At 42.6% G+C, this 15,027-nt stretch overlaps 2 protein-coding genes across 4 annotated transcripts in view; one reads left to right on the forward strand and one right to left on the reverse strand.

Annotated features, from left to right (window-relative positions):
* Positions 1-2,891: 2,891 nt before the first annotated feature.
* LOC102080896 (disco-interacting protein 2 homolog C) overlaps positions 2,892-15,027 on the forward strand; it is a 33,954-nt gene continuing 21,818 nt past the window's right edge. Inside the window, exons 1-4 of one of the 2 annotated variants that reach the window (XM_025910323.1) lie at positions 2,892-3,034; positions 3,130-3,258; positions 3,417-3,528; positions 4,335-4,524. In XM_025910323.1, coding sequence (XP_025766108.1) covers positions 3,011-3,034; positions 3,130-3,258; positions 3,417-3,528; positions 4,335-4,363 — 294 coding nt within the window. In that variant the 5' untranslated portion in view covers positions 2,892-3,010 and the 3' untranslated portion in view covers positions 4,364-4,524. Of the gene's footprint in view, positions 3,035-3,129; positions 3,259-3,416; positions 3,529-4,334; positions 4,525-15,027 lie in introns of those variants that run through there. The other variant, XR_003221614.1, reaches the window with a different exon arrangement.
* Positions 9,501-13,885, reverse strand: lrrc34 (leucine rich repeat containing 34). 2 transcript variants are annotated; one of them, XM_005460971.4, is made up of 10 exons: positions 13,428-13,885; positions 12,846-12,952; positions 12,694-12,758; positions 12,519-12,605; positions 12,149-12,277; positions 11,977-12,072; positions 11,752-11,903; positions 11,513-11,668; positions 10,535-10,661; positions 9,501-10,450 (listed from the first exon to the last, which is right to left on the reverse strand). In XM_005460971.4, exons 1-10 carry the CDS (start codon positions 13,532-13,534, stop codon positions 10,214-10,216), a joined length of 1,263 nt encoding a protein of 420 aa, XP_005461028.1. In that variant the 5' UTR covers positions 13,535-13,885; the 3' UTR covers positions 9,501-10,213. The 2 variants fall into 2 exon arrangements, with proteins under 2 accessions (XP_005461028.1, XP_005461027.1); XM_005460970.4 differs by having other exon boundaries at positions 9,512-10,450; positions 11,752-11,906; positions 13,428-13,789.

Here is a 15,027-nt window from a genome sequence, read left to right on the forward strand (position 1 = left end):
TCACCTGATGATAGGCTAATTGCCCATCAATTTAGCGTTTTTCTAGTCATGAGAATCGCAAACAAATTGCCCCAAAACATCATAAATCTTCTGGATACAAAAAAAATAGACTTAGCTACCAACCATCTGTCAGATTTGGTACTTTCTGAAGTGAGACGCACCAAATCCCTGGAAATTCTTAAAAATAACAGGGTTAAATTAGTCAAGGCCACAGCTAAAGGCCTTATCAAGGAGTTTGGATCTCCAGACAAGTTCTTCGATGTAATGATATCAGAAGATTCATCTTTCTACGACACTATTCTGAAGCACCTAGCAATCAATCTCGGTGTCTTCATGAATCCTCCAAAGAAATCCAAACTCGCCAGGTTTTTTTCAGCAGTGTTAAAAGCTTTTAAGAAGCCGTTCAGCTGCTGCTTTAAAGGCAGTACTGATGACTAAATTGTCATCTTGATTTTTTTCAAATACCTCTTTTAAAATGTTAAAGCAGTCTGGCCTCAGAGTTAACATCTGAGGTATATTTTATTTTAAAACTATTTCATTCGACTTTAATTAGACTGAGAAATATTCTTCATCGTGTCTCCTCATTATCGTTACCATCACCCCCACCGGCCGCGGCAGATGGTCATCCCTTCTGAGCCTGGTTCTGCCGGAGGTTTCTGCCTGTTACAGGTAGTTTTTCCTCCCCACTGTCGCCAAGTGCTTGCTCATAAGGGATTATTAATTAATTGGGGTTTTCTTGCTGCTACTGTAGGGTCTCTATCTTACAGTATAAAGCAACTTGAGGAGACGGTTGTGATTTGATGCTATATTAAACATCTTAAATTCAACTGAATCTTAAAATGTAATATAGCATCACATCACCATGAAATCAACAACTGAAAAATAAAACAAAATAAAAATAAAAACCTAAATTAAAAACAGTTTCTGATTTGTCTTGTGCTTTCAAAATATATCGTGGCTCAAGAGTTGGGAGTTTGCCTTGTAATCGGAAGGTTGCCGGTTTGAGCTCCAGCTTGGACAGTCTCGGTCGTTGTGTCCTTGTCAGAGGGCCCGGTGGCGCCAGTGTCCGGCAGCCTCGCCTCTGTCAGTGCGCCCCAGGGTGGCTGTGGCTACAACGTAGCTTGCCATCACCAGTGTGTGAATGTGTGTGTGAATGGGTGGATGACTGGGTGTGTAAAGCGCTTTGGGGTCCTTAGGGACTAGTAAAGCGCTATATAAATACAGGCCATTTACCATTTCAAAATATATTGTCAAATATGAAAAGCTGCATTTATATGCTCTGGTCATTAGTACTGGTATTTTAATGTAAGCAAACACAGGGAGCATACACCGATGAGTAAGTACTACAGATGAAGATGCAAAGAAACCATGAAATAATTAATGAAATAGTGAAGTTTATGAATAAAATAAACAACTATTTTGTTTTACAAATCTTGTCAAACTTGTAAAACAGTCTGAGCTCTTCAGTCATCAATATCTCTCCTGAATACCTGACGCTTCTCTCTGAAGTGGATACGTTGCCTTTCTTGTGTAGAATCATCCGTCAACTCCGGCTTGACGATCTGGTCTCTTGGCCGTCAGAGCGCAGTGTGCTAGTTCAATTCCAAGTAACTGGTCACTGGGAAAGCCCAGCATGTTTTTCAATAAATTATCCAAAAATGTCATCACGTCGGCCCCTTCTTTATCTTCACATATTCCATATATCTAAAGGTTATCTCTGCGCGCTCAGCCTTCCTGCTCAACCAGCCTCGCTTCTAGGCTGGCTTGACGTTCTGTTAATCTCTTAATTAAAGACGATGCCGCCTGTAGCAGCGTCTCAGTCTCGTCGAATCGCCCCTCTGCCTCTTCCATTCTAGCATCAACTCTTCTTAACCCTCGTCTAATATGTGCATATTGTTTGTTGTTGTCTTTCCTAAAGTCACGAAGCTCTTTCGGGATATTCAGGAGGCTGGGCTCGTCTGTATCCGTGCCCTCTGTGGCTAACCTTAGCCCGGGAGAGTAGCTCCTATCCACGTGGCTTTTCTCTGTCTCCTCTTCTGTCTGAGCTGTGCCTCTCAAACTTCTTGTGACTTCCCCCGTTTCCATATTTAAAAGCAATCTCACCTATTATCAGAAAGATTACCGTATCTTATTATAAGAGAAATGACTCCCACTTCCTGGTGTTTGGAGTCTCTACAGTAAGCAAATGTGGGAAAGGGTGTGGGTGATTCTGGGATTGATGCAGGAGGGCGACAGAAATAAAAAATAAAATATTACATTTTTGCTGTTATTGACTTTGCTTTACAATATTAAACACTGAGCCAGATGCACAATAGTCATGTACATCACGCGTAAACACATTAATGTAAAAAACACAGAGGTTAAGCCATCAAAGTGTGTGTAAAAGAAGTGTTTATGTCTGTCTTGCAGTTTCTGTTCCTGTCCGAGGTTTGCAGTGGAGAGCTCAGACCACACAGGACCCCGTCCTCTCCAAACCCTGCTCAGCTCTCTGGTACCAGCACACCCACGCACAACTGGCCACCTTAAAAGATTGTACAGTTTTGAGCTCGATAACCTGCAGGTGAAAAATCTGTAGATCAGTCATCGCTGCTCTGTGGTGTTACGATGCTGAATACAAGGAGAATAAAAGTGGATTATAATCGATACCAAAACAGATCTTTATCCATGGAATCAGTAGCTTAAAATCAGGAATTTCAGGCTTCATTATCATGGTTAATTTAAGAAAATAAATAAAAATAGGCGTGACCATATTTGACGATTATGAGCTAATTCAAGCAAGTAGAAAACTGAATAATAATTATCCATAACTGTGGATGAACTGGCCGTTAGATGAACCGTAGTTTTTGTCCTTTGAGCGTGGCAGGTGGCTTCTTGATGGCTCACACCGTTCCCCTCTCTCACCTCCTGCAGGGGGCAGTGTCCAGCTCTCTCACCTGTCTGCAGCTGCATAAGAGGGCGGAGCGAGTGGCAGCTCTGCTGATGGAGAGAGGCGGTCTGCAGGAAGGAGATCATGTCGCTCTGGTGTACCCACCAGGTGAGAGACGATGCAGATGTTAAATGTACTTTTCAAGTGACAGCACCTGGACACTGCAAGCATCGTTCACACCTGTGTGTCTCCTTCTTCTGCAGGTCTATACCTGCAGAAGAAGCACAGCCTTTTACGGCTGCCTGTACGCCGGCTGCGTTCCCATCACAGTGCGACCGCCTCACCCTCAGAACATCTCCACCACCCTGCCCACTGTTAAGATGATTGTCGAGGTCAGACTCTTAATTTGACTGTTAAACCGATGCGGTTTCTCTTTCAGTCAGACCTCCAGGGTTCAAGCTCTCGCTCCCAGCTAATTCCAGACTCGTACGGCTCTGGCTGACTTCTGATCTTAATTTCTTCTTCTGTCTTTCTCTTTCTAATTGTGCAGGTGAGTCACTCGGCGTGTGTGATGACCACCGCCGTCATCTGTACGCTGCTGCGCTCCAAAGAGGCCATGGCCACGGTGGACATCAGGAACTGGCCCCCAGTCCTGGCCACCGGTACAGCGTTTCATTCACAGGGAAATCACGCTCGCATTAAGAACTTTAATTTAACATAAATGCAGGTCGTGCACAGCCGCCTCACAATGCAGTCTGAGTAGTTCTGGTTGCAGATATAAACCTAAAGAATGCACATTAAATGAAATCCTCTGCTGTGATGAAACCTGCCTTTACAGCTCCATCACTCTGTGATTTATCCAAAAATAAAAACTTGCTGTAGCTGCAAGTCTGTGGAGTTCCCCACCACTGCTTTAGAGACTCGAAGCACCAGGAAGTGGGAATAATTTCTCCTATAATAAGGATTTTTAGGTCCCTGAAAACAAAAATGAGCAGATTTTATCCAGTTTGGTAACTTTTACATCACTAGAGAAGAAAATATATCCACATTATTATAATTACTATGGTTATTTTTGTATTTTTGGAAAAGAGGTTGCCCAGTTTTGATACATTTGGAGGTTTGCAGCAGAGACAGAATCACGTTTTCTGCTTATTTTAATGATATTTTAATGACTTTAGGAACCAGAAGCCTGATTGTTTGTTTTTTTTACATTGAGACAAAGTTTACACAGAAGGACTATATCGGCTCTTTTTTAAAGTGATTTTCAGGGATTTAGAATCTCCGAAAAAAACCTATCAATTTTTATTACTTAGAGATTTTTCAACATCTAACAAGGACAAAGTTAAATTGTCCTGATTTTTGCGTAACTTTAAGAATTTGAATGTGAAGAGAAGAAAAGATCCTTGAATGTAATGATTCAAAGGGTTCAAATATCTTTGAATTTATGTGCTTCAATATATTCGCATAGGGGTCTGCTGTTGTTGGCTCAGGCTGTGAAATCCAGCTCGACTCTGACTCACATCTACATCTGGGGAAACCACCTGGAGGAGCCCGTATGCCCATATCAGCATCAGCACCCTGCAGACACACAGGTTAGATGTGACTATAATGGCTTCATCAGATTTGGACTCTCAGAGAATAAAAACCGTTCAGAAGTCGCCTGAGAATGATCAAGATTTTAGGATTTCTACACAGCTGAACAAATTCCTTGATATCCATCAGTGTGTTCAATGGGTCACAGCATTTAGAAACTGTTCATATTCTGCATAGTTTATATCACTTCAGTTCATATAATGAATGGACCAGTGTCTACTTTTAATAGTTTTTTTGTTGTTTTTATTTTTTTCTTTGTGAATTTATTAGTTCTCTGGGATGACACAATTTTTAAAATTTTATTATAACATAAAACAAAGAAAAGGGGGACATCAAACAAAAAAGGTTTTTTTATTACAATTTGGTCAAAATTAAAAGAAAACTTATCCAGTAAGTATTTTCATCTGAGTTTCCCTGTAACAGCAAGAATGATGCTCAAAGACGACCTCGTTCCTTCCAAATTGATTTTATTCCAGCTTATCCATTTGTGTCAGCTTCATCATTTGGCGACCTCCAGGGTTTACTGGGGCAGTTGGCAGCTGAATGTGAAACAGGTCAGGGAAGAGTTGCTCCCTCAAGTGAATCAGTTTAAGTATTTCTTGGTATTATTTATGAGAAAGGGAAGAGTGGAGCATGAATGATAACTGAGCACCAAAGGGCAGTTGTCAGTTTTGATGTTGATCTATGTTCCTACCTTCACCTATGGTTACAAGCTCTGGGTACTGACCAAAACAATGACATCACATATAAAACAATGAAAATGAGTTTCCTCTGAAGGGTAACTGGGCTCTTTCTTAAAGGTAGGGTGAGCAGCTTGATCAACCAGAGTGAATTCGAGTTACTGCTCTGCCACACTGAGAGGAACCAGTTCTGTGGTTCAAGCATCTGACAAAGCTTCTGCTGGGAGGAGTGTTTTGGGCATGTCCTACCAGTAGGAGGCCCAGAGCAGACTCAGGACACGCTGGAGGGATTACATCTATTAGCTAGCATGAGAATGCCTTCGTGTTCGCTCGGGTGAGCTGGCAGATTGGGCCCAGACTGCTGACCTGTGACCAATAACAGATGAAAAACCTCAACAGCCTTCCATATCACAGTTTCTGGACACTTGTGCCGGCAATAAAGCATAAATTATCCACAGCAGAAAGCCATCACAAATGTATTATTAAGTGACTTGATTATTAGTTTCAACCTGCCCCTGTCTATTCTGGAAAACAAGAGCAAATACAGCCCAGTATGTCGCAGAACAACCACTTCAGCTGGTGGTGAGAGATGGGCTGTGAGAGACCAAAGTGACATCTCCTTCTCTTTCAAAGTTATCTAAGCTCAGCTCTCTACTGCACACAAGCACACCATTCAAAGATGGTAAATGGCCTGCATTTGTATAGCACTTTACTTAGTCCCTAAGGACCCCAAAGCGCTTTACACTACATTCAGGCACTCACCCATTCACACACAGCTACATTGTAGCCACAGCCGCCCTGGGGCGCACTGACAGAGGCGAGGCTGCCGGACACTGGCGCCACCGGGCCCTCTGACCACCACCAGTAGGCAAACATGGGGTTAGTATCCAAGGATATTTGGATGGGATCGAACCACCAACCTTCTGATTAGTGGCTGACCTGCTCTGCCACCTGAGCTACAGCCACAGATGTATTTGAAGCTGAATTTTGGTGAACAGAAAGCGATCCCTGCCGCTACAATCACAAGATGGAATTCAACACTGAGGCAAGTAAAGGCTGTTCTTCAATGTGAACATCTAAAACTCTCTGCTCTTCTTGAAATGGCTGCGCACAAGGAGTTATTATTCACAGCATGAACCTGTTGAAGGAGATGGTGGACAACTTGAAGTTTTTTGGAGAAGCAAGCGATTTGACACAAGGTGAGAAAATAGTCAGGATCAGTCCTGCTGTTCCATCCATGCTGGGGGTTAGGTGACAAACCTAGCTACAGCTAAGTCACTACCTGGATATTGCTGATGGACAGAACGCCCTCTTGTTCTGGGCAATGAACATGCAGACTCTTCCTTCACTGTTTCATGTGGCCACCAGGCAGTACCTGCATGTAGTGCTGCAGTGGAGCGTGTTTTCAGCTAACATGTAGGCGGGGCTGTCTCTGGTGATGTCGCCATGAAAGGCGGGACCAGCGTCTGACACATGTTGATGACTTTAAACTATAAATTGACAGAATAAACATTGAATCTGGGATGCAGGGCCTCCCTGCTACTGCAGATAAGGGAGGGGGGGGGGGGTCTGCTTGCCTCCACCCCAGAGAGAAGGGTTACATCTCCTGGGTCTAGGTATGGTTTGCCCCTCTGGGGACGAGGGTGTTTGGACCTGGGATATAGAGTATGTTTGGGGAGTGTGATTGTCTGTACAGTGTCTATTTGTGTCTGTTTGCCGAGAATTTGTTTATGTGTATATGGGGGTGGGAATGCACGTTTGTGTCTTTGTGTGCCTGTTCGTCTGTGTGAGGTTGGGTCTTAGACTCCACCTCTCTGGGAACATCTCCAAGGTATGGAGGCCTATCTCCCCTCACCTCACTCCCTGCCGGTGGCTGATGCCCTCAGACGTCAGTTCGTTAGTGGTTCTTGGTGTTTGGGGCTGGGCGCTCATGTATGTTCCTGCTCACTCCTGGTGGCCGACTGGGGGGGCCTGGCACCTGTGGCCCGGCTGGGCCCCTTCCGGGGGGTGGGGTGCCCTGAGGCCTCTGGGCCTGGGGCTCGGTCCGCCCTCATTCTGAATGTGGGTGTCCCACAGGGGTGTGTCCTCAGTCCCCTCTTAAACTCACTTTTCACCAATGACTGTTCACCAATCCACACCAGTAACACCATTATAAAATTTGCTGATGACACCACTGTCATAGGACTGATCGACAACAACGATGATTCAGCCTACAGAGAGGAGGTTCAGCATCTGAAGCGATGGTGTGACGACAACAACCTGCATCTGAACACAGCCAAGACCAAGGAGATGGTAATCGACTTTAGAAGAACAAAGCGATCTGAGCACTCTACCCTCTACATTGATGGGGAGGAGGTAGAAAGGGTAGAAAGCTTTAAGTTCCTCGGAGTCCACATCTCAGCCGACCTTACCTGGTCCACAAACATCTCCCACCAGGTAGGGAAAGCACAACAAAGGCTGTACTTCCTTAGGAAACTACGTCAGGCCCAATTACCCCAAAGACTGCTAGTAAACTTCTACCGCTCCACCATTGAGAGCCTTCTGACTTACTGCTGCACACTCTGGCCCAACTGCTGCACTGCGGAGGACAAGAGGAAACTGCAGCGGGTGGTGAGGGCAGCAGAGCGGGCAATTGGCACTTCACTAACTCCCCTCAGAGACATCTATACTGGCAGACTTCAGCAGAAAGCCAGCATCATCATCAAAGACCCCTCGCACCCTGGACACTCACTTTTTCCCCCCCTTCCCTCTGGTAAACGCTACAGGTCCATCAGGTCAAAGACAAACAGACTCAACAGAAGTTTTTACCCACAGGCTGTCAAACATGCCCTACCTCCACCCTGATTGGAGGATAACTGCACTGCCAACACTCATGGACATTACACCTTATTTGTATTTTTATTTATACTTCAATGCAACCAACACCCCTACCTCTTTAAACTGTATTTATTATAACATTATTTAGTATAGTTCCAACAGCACCCCCCCCCTCAATGTGCAATATCACTGATCACACTGCACCTCTCAATGCACCTGCTAGTTAGATGGCATATATGTGTATGTATATAGATGTAAGTGTGTATGTGGAAATATGTGTGTGTATGTATGTACGGATGCAAATATGTATATATACATATATGTATGTATGTGCGTGTATGTTTGCAGGTGTATGTATAACTTGTACATATCTTTCTTGTGTAAATGTAAATTTGTCTGTTATTGTGTAAATACTTACGCTATTGTGTACTCCACACACGGAGAGATGCCAAACTGCCTTTCACTGTTCTTGTAACAGTGACAATAAAAAGCTATTCTATTCTGCTGATGCACACAGGTGTACACACAGGTGTTCACAGACACAAACTACACCTTTCTTGGCTGCTACCTCAAAGCACACTGTGCACTGTCAATCTTACATGCTGCACAATAACATATAATTTAGTATCTACTGTTATCTACTGTTAGCTACTTTATTGTGATGGTGTTGTATTTATTATGTTGCTCTTTTTTGTTTGTTTTCTCTTCTGTTTTTTTTCTTCTCCATACAGGTGATCCTGGTGTTTTGTTTGTTTTTCTTTTTTCTTCCCCCCTTTCTCACCATCTCGTCTCCCCTCTATTTTTCTTTCTCTCCCTCTCTCTCTTTCATTCTTTCTTTCTCCCTGTCCTATCCCCCAGTCATGTCTGTCCCGTCTGTAACAACCGAAAATAAAATAAAATAAAATAAAATAAATACATAATTATAATAAAGGTCAATCAAATGGACCAATATGGCAAAGCCATGATGATCCACTTGGTAAAGTAAATCCGCTAGGCATCTTTCTTGGCCTTCAGACAACAATTCTGATGGCTAAAGATCCAAACGGGACAGGCAAAAAAACCAAATCCCCCCTCCCCCAAAAAAAGAATAAACATTGAATGAAAAATGCAAAAGCAGAACTTCCTGTTCACAAACAGTACTGAGATTTCCACAGTACAAAACAAATAACTATTGCAGTAAATTTAGTGCAGTGTGGATGATTTATGCTGTATTGCCGGCACAAGTGTCCAGAAACTGTGATATGGATGGCTGTTGAGGTTCATTTGTGATCCTCTTTTTCATCTGTTATTGGTCACAGGTCAGCAGTCTGGGCCCAATCTGCCAGCTTACCCGGGGGAACACGAAGGCGTTCCCATGCTAGCCAATAGATGTAATCCCTCCAGCGAGTCTGTTCTGGTCCTCCTACTGGTAGGACATGCCCAAAACACTCCTCCCAGCAGAAGCCTTTGTCAGATGCTTGAACCACAGAACTGGTTCCTTTGAATGTGGCAGAGCATCTCGAATTCACTCTGGTTGATCAAGCTGCTCACCCTACCTTTAAGAAAGAGCCCAGTTACCCTTCAGAGAAAACTCATTTTCATTGTTTTATATGTGATGTCATTGTTTTGGTCAGTACCCAGAGCTTGTAACCATAGGTGAAGGTAGGAACATAGATCAGCTACTGTCCCAGTATACCCTGGAGGTCGCCACCTGATGAAGCTCACACGAAGCCTGCAAAAAGGCAACCAAAGTGGAGACCCTCAACAACCTGCTATCGCTAGAATGTGTCCATAAAAACCAGAAACAGAATCTATGACAAAGAAAGAAGAGGTCTGACTTCTCCCCGGCTGTACAGGGACCTCATACTCCCCAAGGACCCTGACAGGATAACCATGTACACATGAATAGGACCCTATCCCTACTTTTATGGCAGAGCTGCATTGAACGAGCAACCTGACATGTTTTTTATGGACATGTAAAGTAGAGGGTTAACAATCTTTTGCTGTGAATGACTTCAGCACTCTTTAAGGCTTTTTAAGCATCAACAGAAACTCTGCTCATGTGCTAAAAATATTAATATTCACAAAACAGATTTATTAAAATATAAAAATATTGCTTGCTGAGAAAGATCACACAACACATTGAACATTTCTCTTCTGCAACAAGCATGTCTGTTTATGGATGTAATTATTTCAGGAGGTCTAATTGAAGTCAGTGTCTTAAAATATTAGAAATGACTGCCACTAATTGTGTTTGTGATGAACAAACAAAATACTTTCATAAACTTAAATCTTTGCAGTTTAAATAATCTTTTAGTTGTCCATGATGTGTGGTGGCATCAGGGCTTGCAGCAGTCTTTGTAGGCAAATCTGTACGGTTACAGTCGATGTTGTAAACATGTTTCCTCAAACTCTGGAAGACCTCAGCGAGGAACACGTGACCATCCACCTCATAGGGGCTTACATCTGTCTGTTCTGGATGCAGCCGGCCGCTGGATATCAGCTCCTTGAAGGCCTGAAGCAGGGAGGGAGCGTGGATCTGTTAGAGGGGTGATGGGATGTTAGAGGAGAAGATGAAACAGACATCTGAGAGGTGTACCTGGCATACGGGCTCCTCCAGGTGGTTTCCCCAGATGTAGATGTGAGTCAGAGTCGAGCTGGATTTCACAGCCTGAGCCAACAACAGCAGACCCTCTGATGCGATGTTGTTTCTGCACACAGACAGCCTTGCACAGAGCGCAGGTTGGTGACAGCAGGTCAAGATTAAAGGATTAAAAAAGGATGAAGCTAAAACTGTTTACTTTACAAAGCTTTCTCTGTTTGCTGCTTTCCTCTTCACCTCTCTGGGCCTCTAAAATCTGGATATTTCATATCTGTAGTTTTTTCATAATCTTACGCTCTTCAGAATACTTAACCTTTTTTCTGTTTTCCTCAGTCCGAAAAATATATTGAAGCACATAAATTCAAAGATATTTGAACCCTTTGAATCATTACATTCATGGATCTTTTCTTCTCTTCACATTCAAATTCTTAAAGTTACGCAAAAATCAGGACAATTTAACTTTGTCCTTGTTAGATGCTGAAAAATCTCTAAGTAATAAAAATTGATAGGTTTTTTTCGGAGATTCTAAATCCCTGAAAGTCACTTTAAAAAAGACCCGATATAGTCCTTCTGTGTAAACTTTGTCTCAATGTAAAAAACAAACAATCAGGCTTCTGGTTTCTAAAGTCATTAAAATATCATTAAAATAAGCAGAAAACATGATTCTGTCTCTGCTGCAAACCTCCAAATGTATCAAAACTGGGCAACCTCTTTTCCAAAAATACAAAAATAACCATAGTAATTATAATAATGTGGCTATATTTTCCTCTCTAGTGATGTAAAAGTTACCTAACTGGATAAAATCTGTTCATTTCTGCTATCAGGGACCTAAAAATCCTTATTATAGGAGAAATTATTCCCACTTCCTGGTGCTTCGAGTCTCTAAAGTAAGCAAATGTGGTGAAGAATAGTCAGTGCTTATACACTGGACCAGTCGAAGGGTGTGGGTGATTCTGGGGTTGATGCAGGACTCACTCTTTGAGGGTGCAGCACGGACAGGTGATGACTTTACTCAGGTACCCAGCTCCACCATCTCCAATCTGATTGGATGACAGATCTAAAATCTCCAGGGCCCTGTTCTGCTTCAGCATCATGGCGAGATGAAACGCACCGTCACGGGTCACACGGTTGCTACAGAAATCCAAGAAAGACAGATGTGTGGTATGAAGAGGAGGAAATGCGCCCTCTTGCTGGCTGCTCGACTCATTTCCTACCTGCACAGGTCCAGGTAGCGCAGGCTGTGGTTCCGCCCCAGGCCTTCAGTGAGCTGCTCTATCCCAGTGTCGGTCATCCCCATCCTCCCCAGGTGGAGCTCCATCAGGCTGCTATTCACTGCCAGCATCTTAGAGCAGTGCACTGCCCACTCCTCCTGAGACACAAAGAGCTGGCTCAGATCAGTCTGCCTCCCACTGAGTTTTATACCTGGTGTGTGTTTGTACCTGATGGCTGAAGAGCAGCGGGCGGCTGATATCGACAGAGCAAAGAGCCTTGTTTTTCTTCAGCATGATGACGAGCGCTATAATACTGCTGGTGTCCTGTAGGGATCGAGAAAACTCTCAGAAACAGAATGATGTCAGCACCAAACCTTTTTAAAAACTGAAGCCCATCTACCAGGTCGCAGTCGGCCACTTCCAGCTCCTGCAGCGTGCAGTTCTCCTGCAGCATGCTGGCCAGTTCCAAACCTCCTCCTCTCCCGATCTTGTTACCTGACAGCCTGAGAGAGAGCAGGGTGCCGTTACCCTGTAGAGAGGTGGGGACGTGGCTTCCACATTAGAAACGTTGGAGCCGCATTAAAAGGAATGAAAATCCAACTGTAAATGAATTCTGCTAAAATCTAAAAGGATCTCATGAGTGAAGAGGAGTCTGGCCAGGATCTAAGTTCATTTTTGTTCATGGGCTACCGAAGTAGGGGGTTAAGCACCTAATTCCTAAGGGAAGAGTAAGAATAAACAGTTTATATGAGAACATATCAGTGTTAAACCTGAAGGCTGCTGGCGAGGACTTGAGCCCCATTGGCCTGGATGTCGTTAAACATTAAATCCAAACAGCTCAGAGATGATTTCTCCTCCTGCTCAGAGAAAACAAACACGAAATACATCAAACATGAAACATTTTACTTACAGAAAATGATCCACCCATTGCATTTTGTTACCTACTTGCAGGAGCTTAGCAAGGTGTTCAACTCCTTCATTTTTTATGCTGTTGTACCTCAGATCAAGACCTGGTCACACACACACACACACACAGGTAGTTAAAGACAGTTAAACACACCTTGTCTGAGTCAGTTCACCTGAATCCGCCAGCTCACCTGTAACACACTCGTTATGTCGGAGACATTTACAGAGAGCGAGGACGTCGTCGTCACGGAGTCTCTGAACCTGTCTGACATTTCCTGGAAGTTTTAGGGTGAACTTCCTGCCACACAGACAAGTTTTCCACGCCAGCAGAGAATCAGTGTTTATATGGGAAATGCATTGGAAAAAACACACATCTTTAAAACAGGGGTGTCACACTCAGTTTAGTTAACCAGCCATGTGAAGCCCAAATACATCTCTAAAAATCTTATATTTGAAATCTATCTATCTATCTATCTATCTATCTATATATATATATATTATTTTCACAACATTTAACCAGGTAACTGGTCAAGCATTTTTTTAACCACGTGATTATTTTCATACTGGGTGTGCTTAGTATGAAATATGAAACACTTCATGGGGAGTAAGTGGTAATAAAATAATTCTAAAAAGTGCCAAGTGAGTGAGTGAATTTACTAAGAGATTTAAATGTGTTTAAGTCCACAGTAGTATTAATCGGTAACGTTAACCCACTAAAATCTTCACTTTTGGTGCCCTAAAGTTACACTGGAGTTTAAAGTTTAATCGCTTACCCCGTTAACGGCGTCTTCTTTAATGACTGCAAAACGTACGGATTCACTTTTATCTTTCTCTCAGCGCACACGGCTTTATAAAGCTCTGACATGCTTTGGGCAGCCATCACTAGATACTGTTTGAGTTGCTATGGCAACACGAGGGACGGCAGCCGCGGAGGTACAAACAAGTAACGGGAGGGAAATTTTAACGTAAGGTGGATTTTTGATATGAACGTTAATATATTAAAGAAATACAATAAATGAACGTGTAGGTTTGCGTCTCAGTAACCAATTACAGTATGTAACAAAAAAAAAAGATGGGTGAATGTGAGTGGAATTAAAAGAAAAAAACTTCAGCTTTTGAGTTTAAAATCATAAAAATAATAGAAAATTAAAAGAAAAAGTGGCTAATTAACAAGAAATAAACATTCTAAGAGAAAAGAATATTTCCAATTTATTAGTTTCAATTTTAAATTCAGGAGAACACAAATTCAAATTTAAGAGAAACTAAACGTTTTAAGATGAAATATCAATGGCAAAACATTTAATTACAGCTTTTTTATTTATGATCAGTTAGTGAAATGTAAAAGAAAATAAATTGTTTTAGGAAACAAAATGGATGCATTTACAAGAAACAAATCAATAAAAGTCAATAGTCAAAAAGAATTGTGAAACAAATTTTGAGCTTTAGTCTATTTTTTGTATTTTAAAATACGAAATATATTGTGATAAAACTTTTAAAAAAAATCAATCCTTTAAAGCAGAGGTTCCCAAAGTGTGGGGCCCGCCCCCTAGGGGGGCGCAGAGCCATTGCAGGGGGGGCGCGGTATGAAAATTAAAAAAAAAAAAGAGCGCTTGGACACTGTGGACAGGTTTTTGACGGGGCTCCCACACAAACGCAAAGCAGGAGATGAAGCATCGCCAGATATGTTTCCAAACCAACTTCCTTCCAAACCAAAGACAGGAAAATATGGTGAAGCATATCTTCCCTTTGGCTTCACCTGCACAAGTGCCAAGGTAGGTCTCCCCTGCAAAATTAGTTTCCCTGCGTCGGGAGCAGCGCTGGGCTCTCCAAATCACGGACAAACAGTATCCCACATTCTTGATTTTTAGTTCACAAACACTTCTTGTAATAACTAACTACTCCTGACATTAAATGTCAGGAGTTCAAATCACGGACAAACAGTATCTCACAGCTGTTTATGTGTTTAAACCCATTTTGCACAGAGAGGCATTTTTTGAAAAATGTATTGACAGCAATGTTGAATATTATTACACAGGAAAAAAAAAAACAACTACATGTAAAATAATTACACCGTGACGCCTCTGCCTTTCTAAATGGAGGGACAGTAACTGCGTGTGTGTATGTAAGCGTGTAAAACCTGCAGATAGTCAGATTAACAGTATTTCGTCTCTATCTGCCATTCTGCAATTCATCTCATGTAAACAATAACGTGGCGCACAGCGTGACGTGAAAAAGGGCACATACCTTTGACGTTGCGTGACGAACTCTGTAATCCTCGTCCACACGTAAACGCAAAAAAGGAGTTTTAAATAATCTCCGTTTTCGGTGAATCGCAACGCCATTTACGTGTTGACGAAAGGCCCAAACGCATAG

Source organism: Oreochromis niloticus, linkage group LG9 (assembly GCF_001858045.2).
Source record: "Oreochromis niloticus isolate F11D_XX linkage group LG9, O_niloticus_UMD_NMBU, whole genome shotgun sequence".
NCBI classification, from domain to species: Eukaryota; Metazoa; Chordata; class Actinopteri; order Cichliformes; family Cichlidae; genus Oreochromis; species Oreochromis niloticus.

Coding starts and splice junctions, on each gene's coding strand:
- lrrc34 (XM_005460970.4), bottom strand. CDS start 13,534: ATGGCTGCCCAAAGCATGTCAGAGCTTTATAAAGCCGTGTGCGCTGAG. Junction 12,953..13,427: donor AAGAAGACGCCGTTAACGGG/GTAAGCGATTAA, acceptor TCTGTGTGGCAG/GAAGTTCACCCTAAAACTTC. Junction 11,669..11,751: donor CGCTACCTGGACCTGTGCAG/GTAGGAAATGAG, acceptor GGATTTCTGTAG/CAACCGTGTGACCCGTGACG.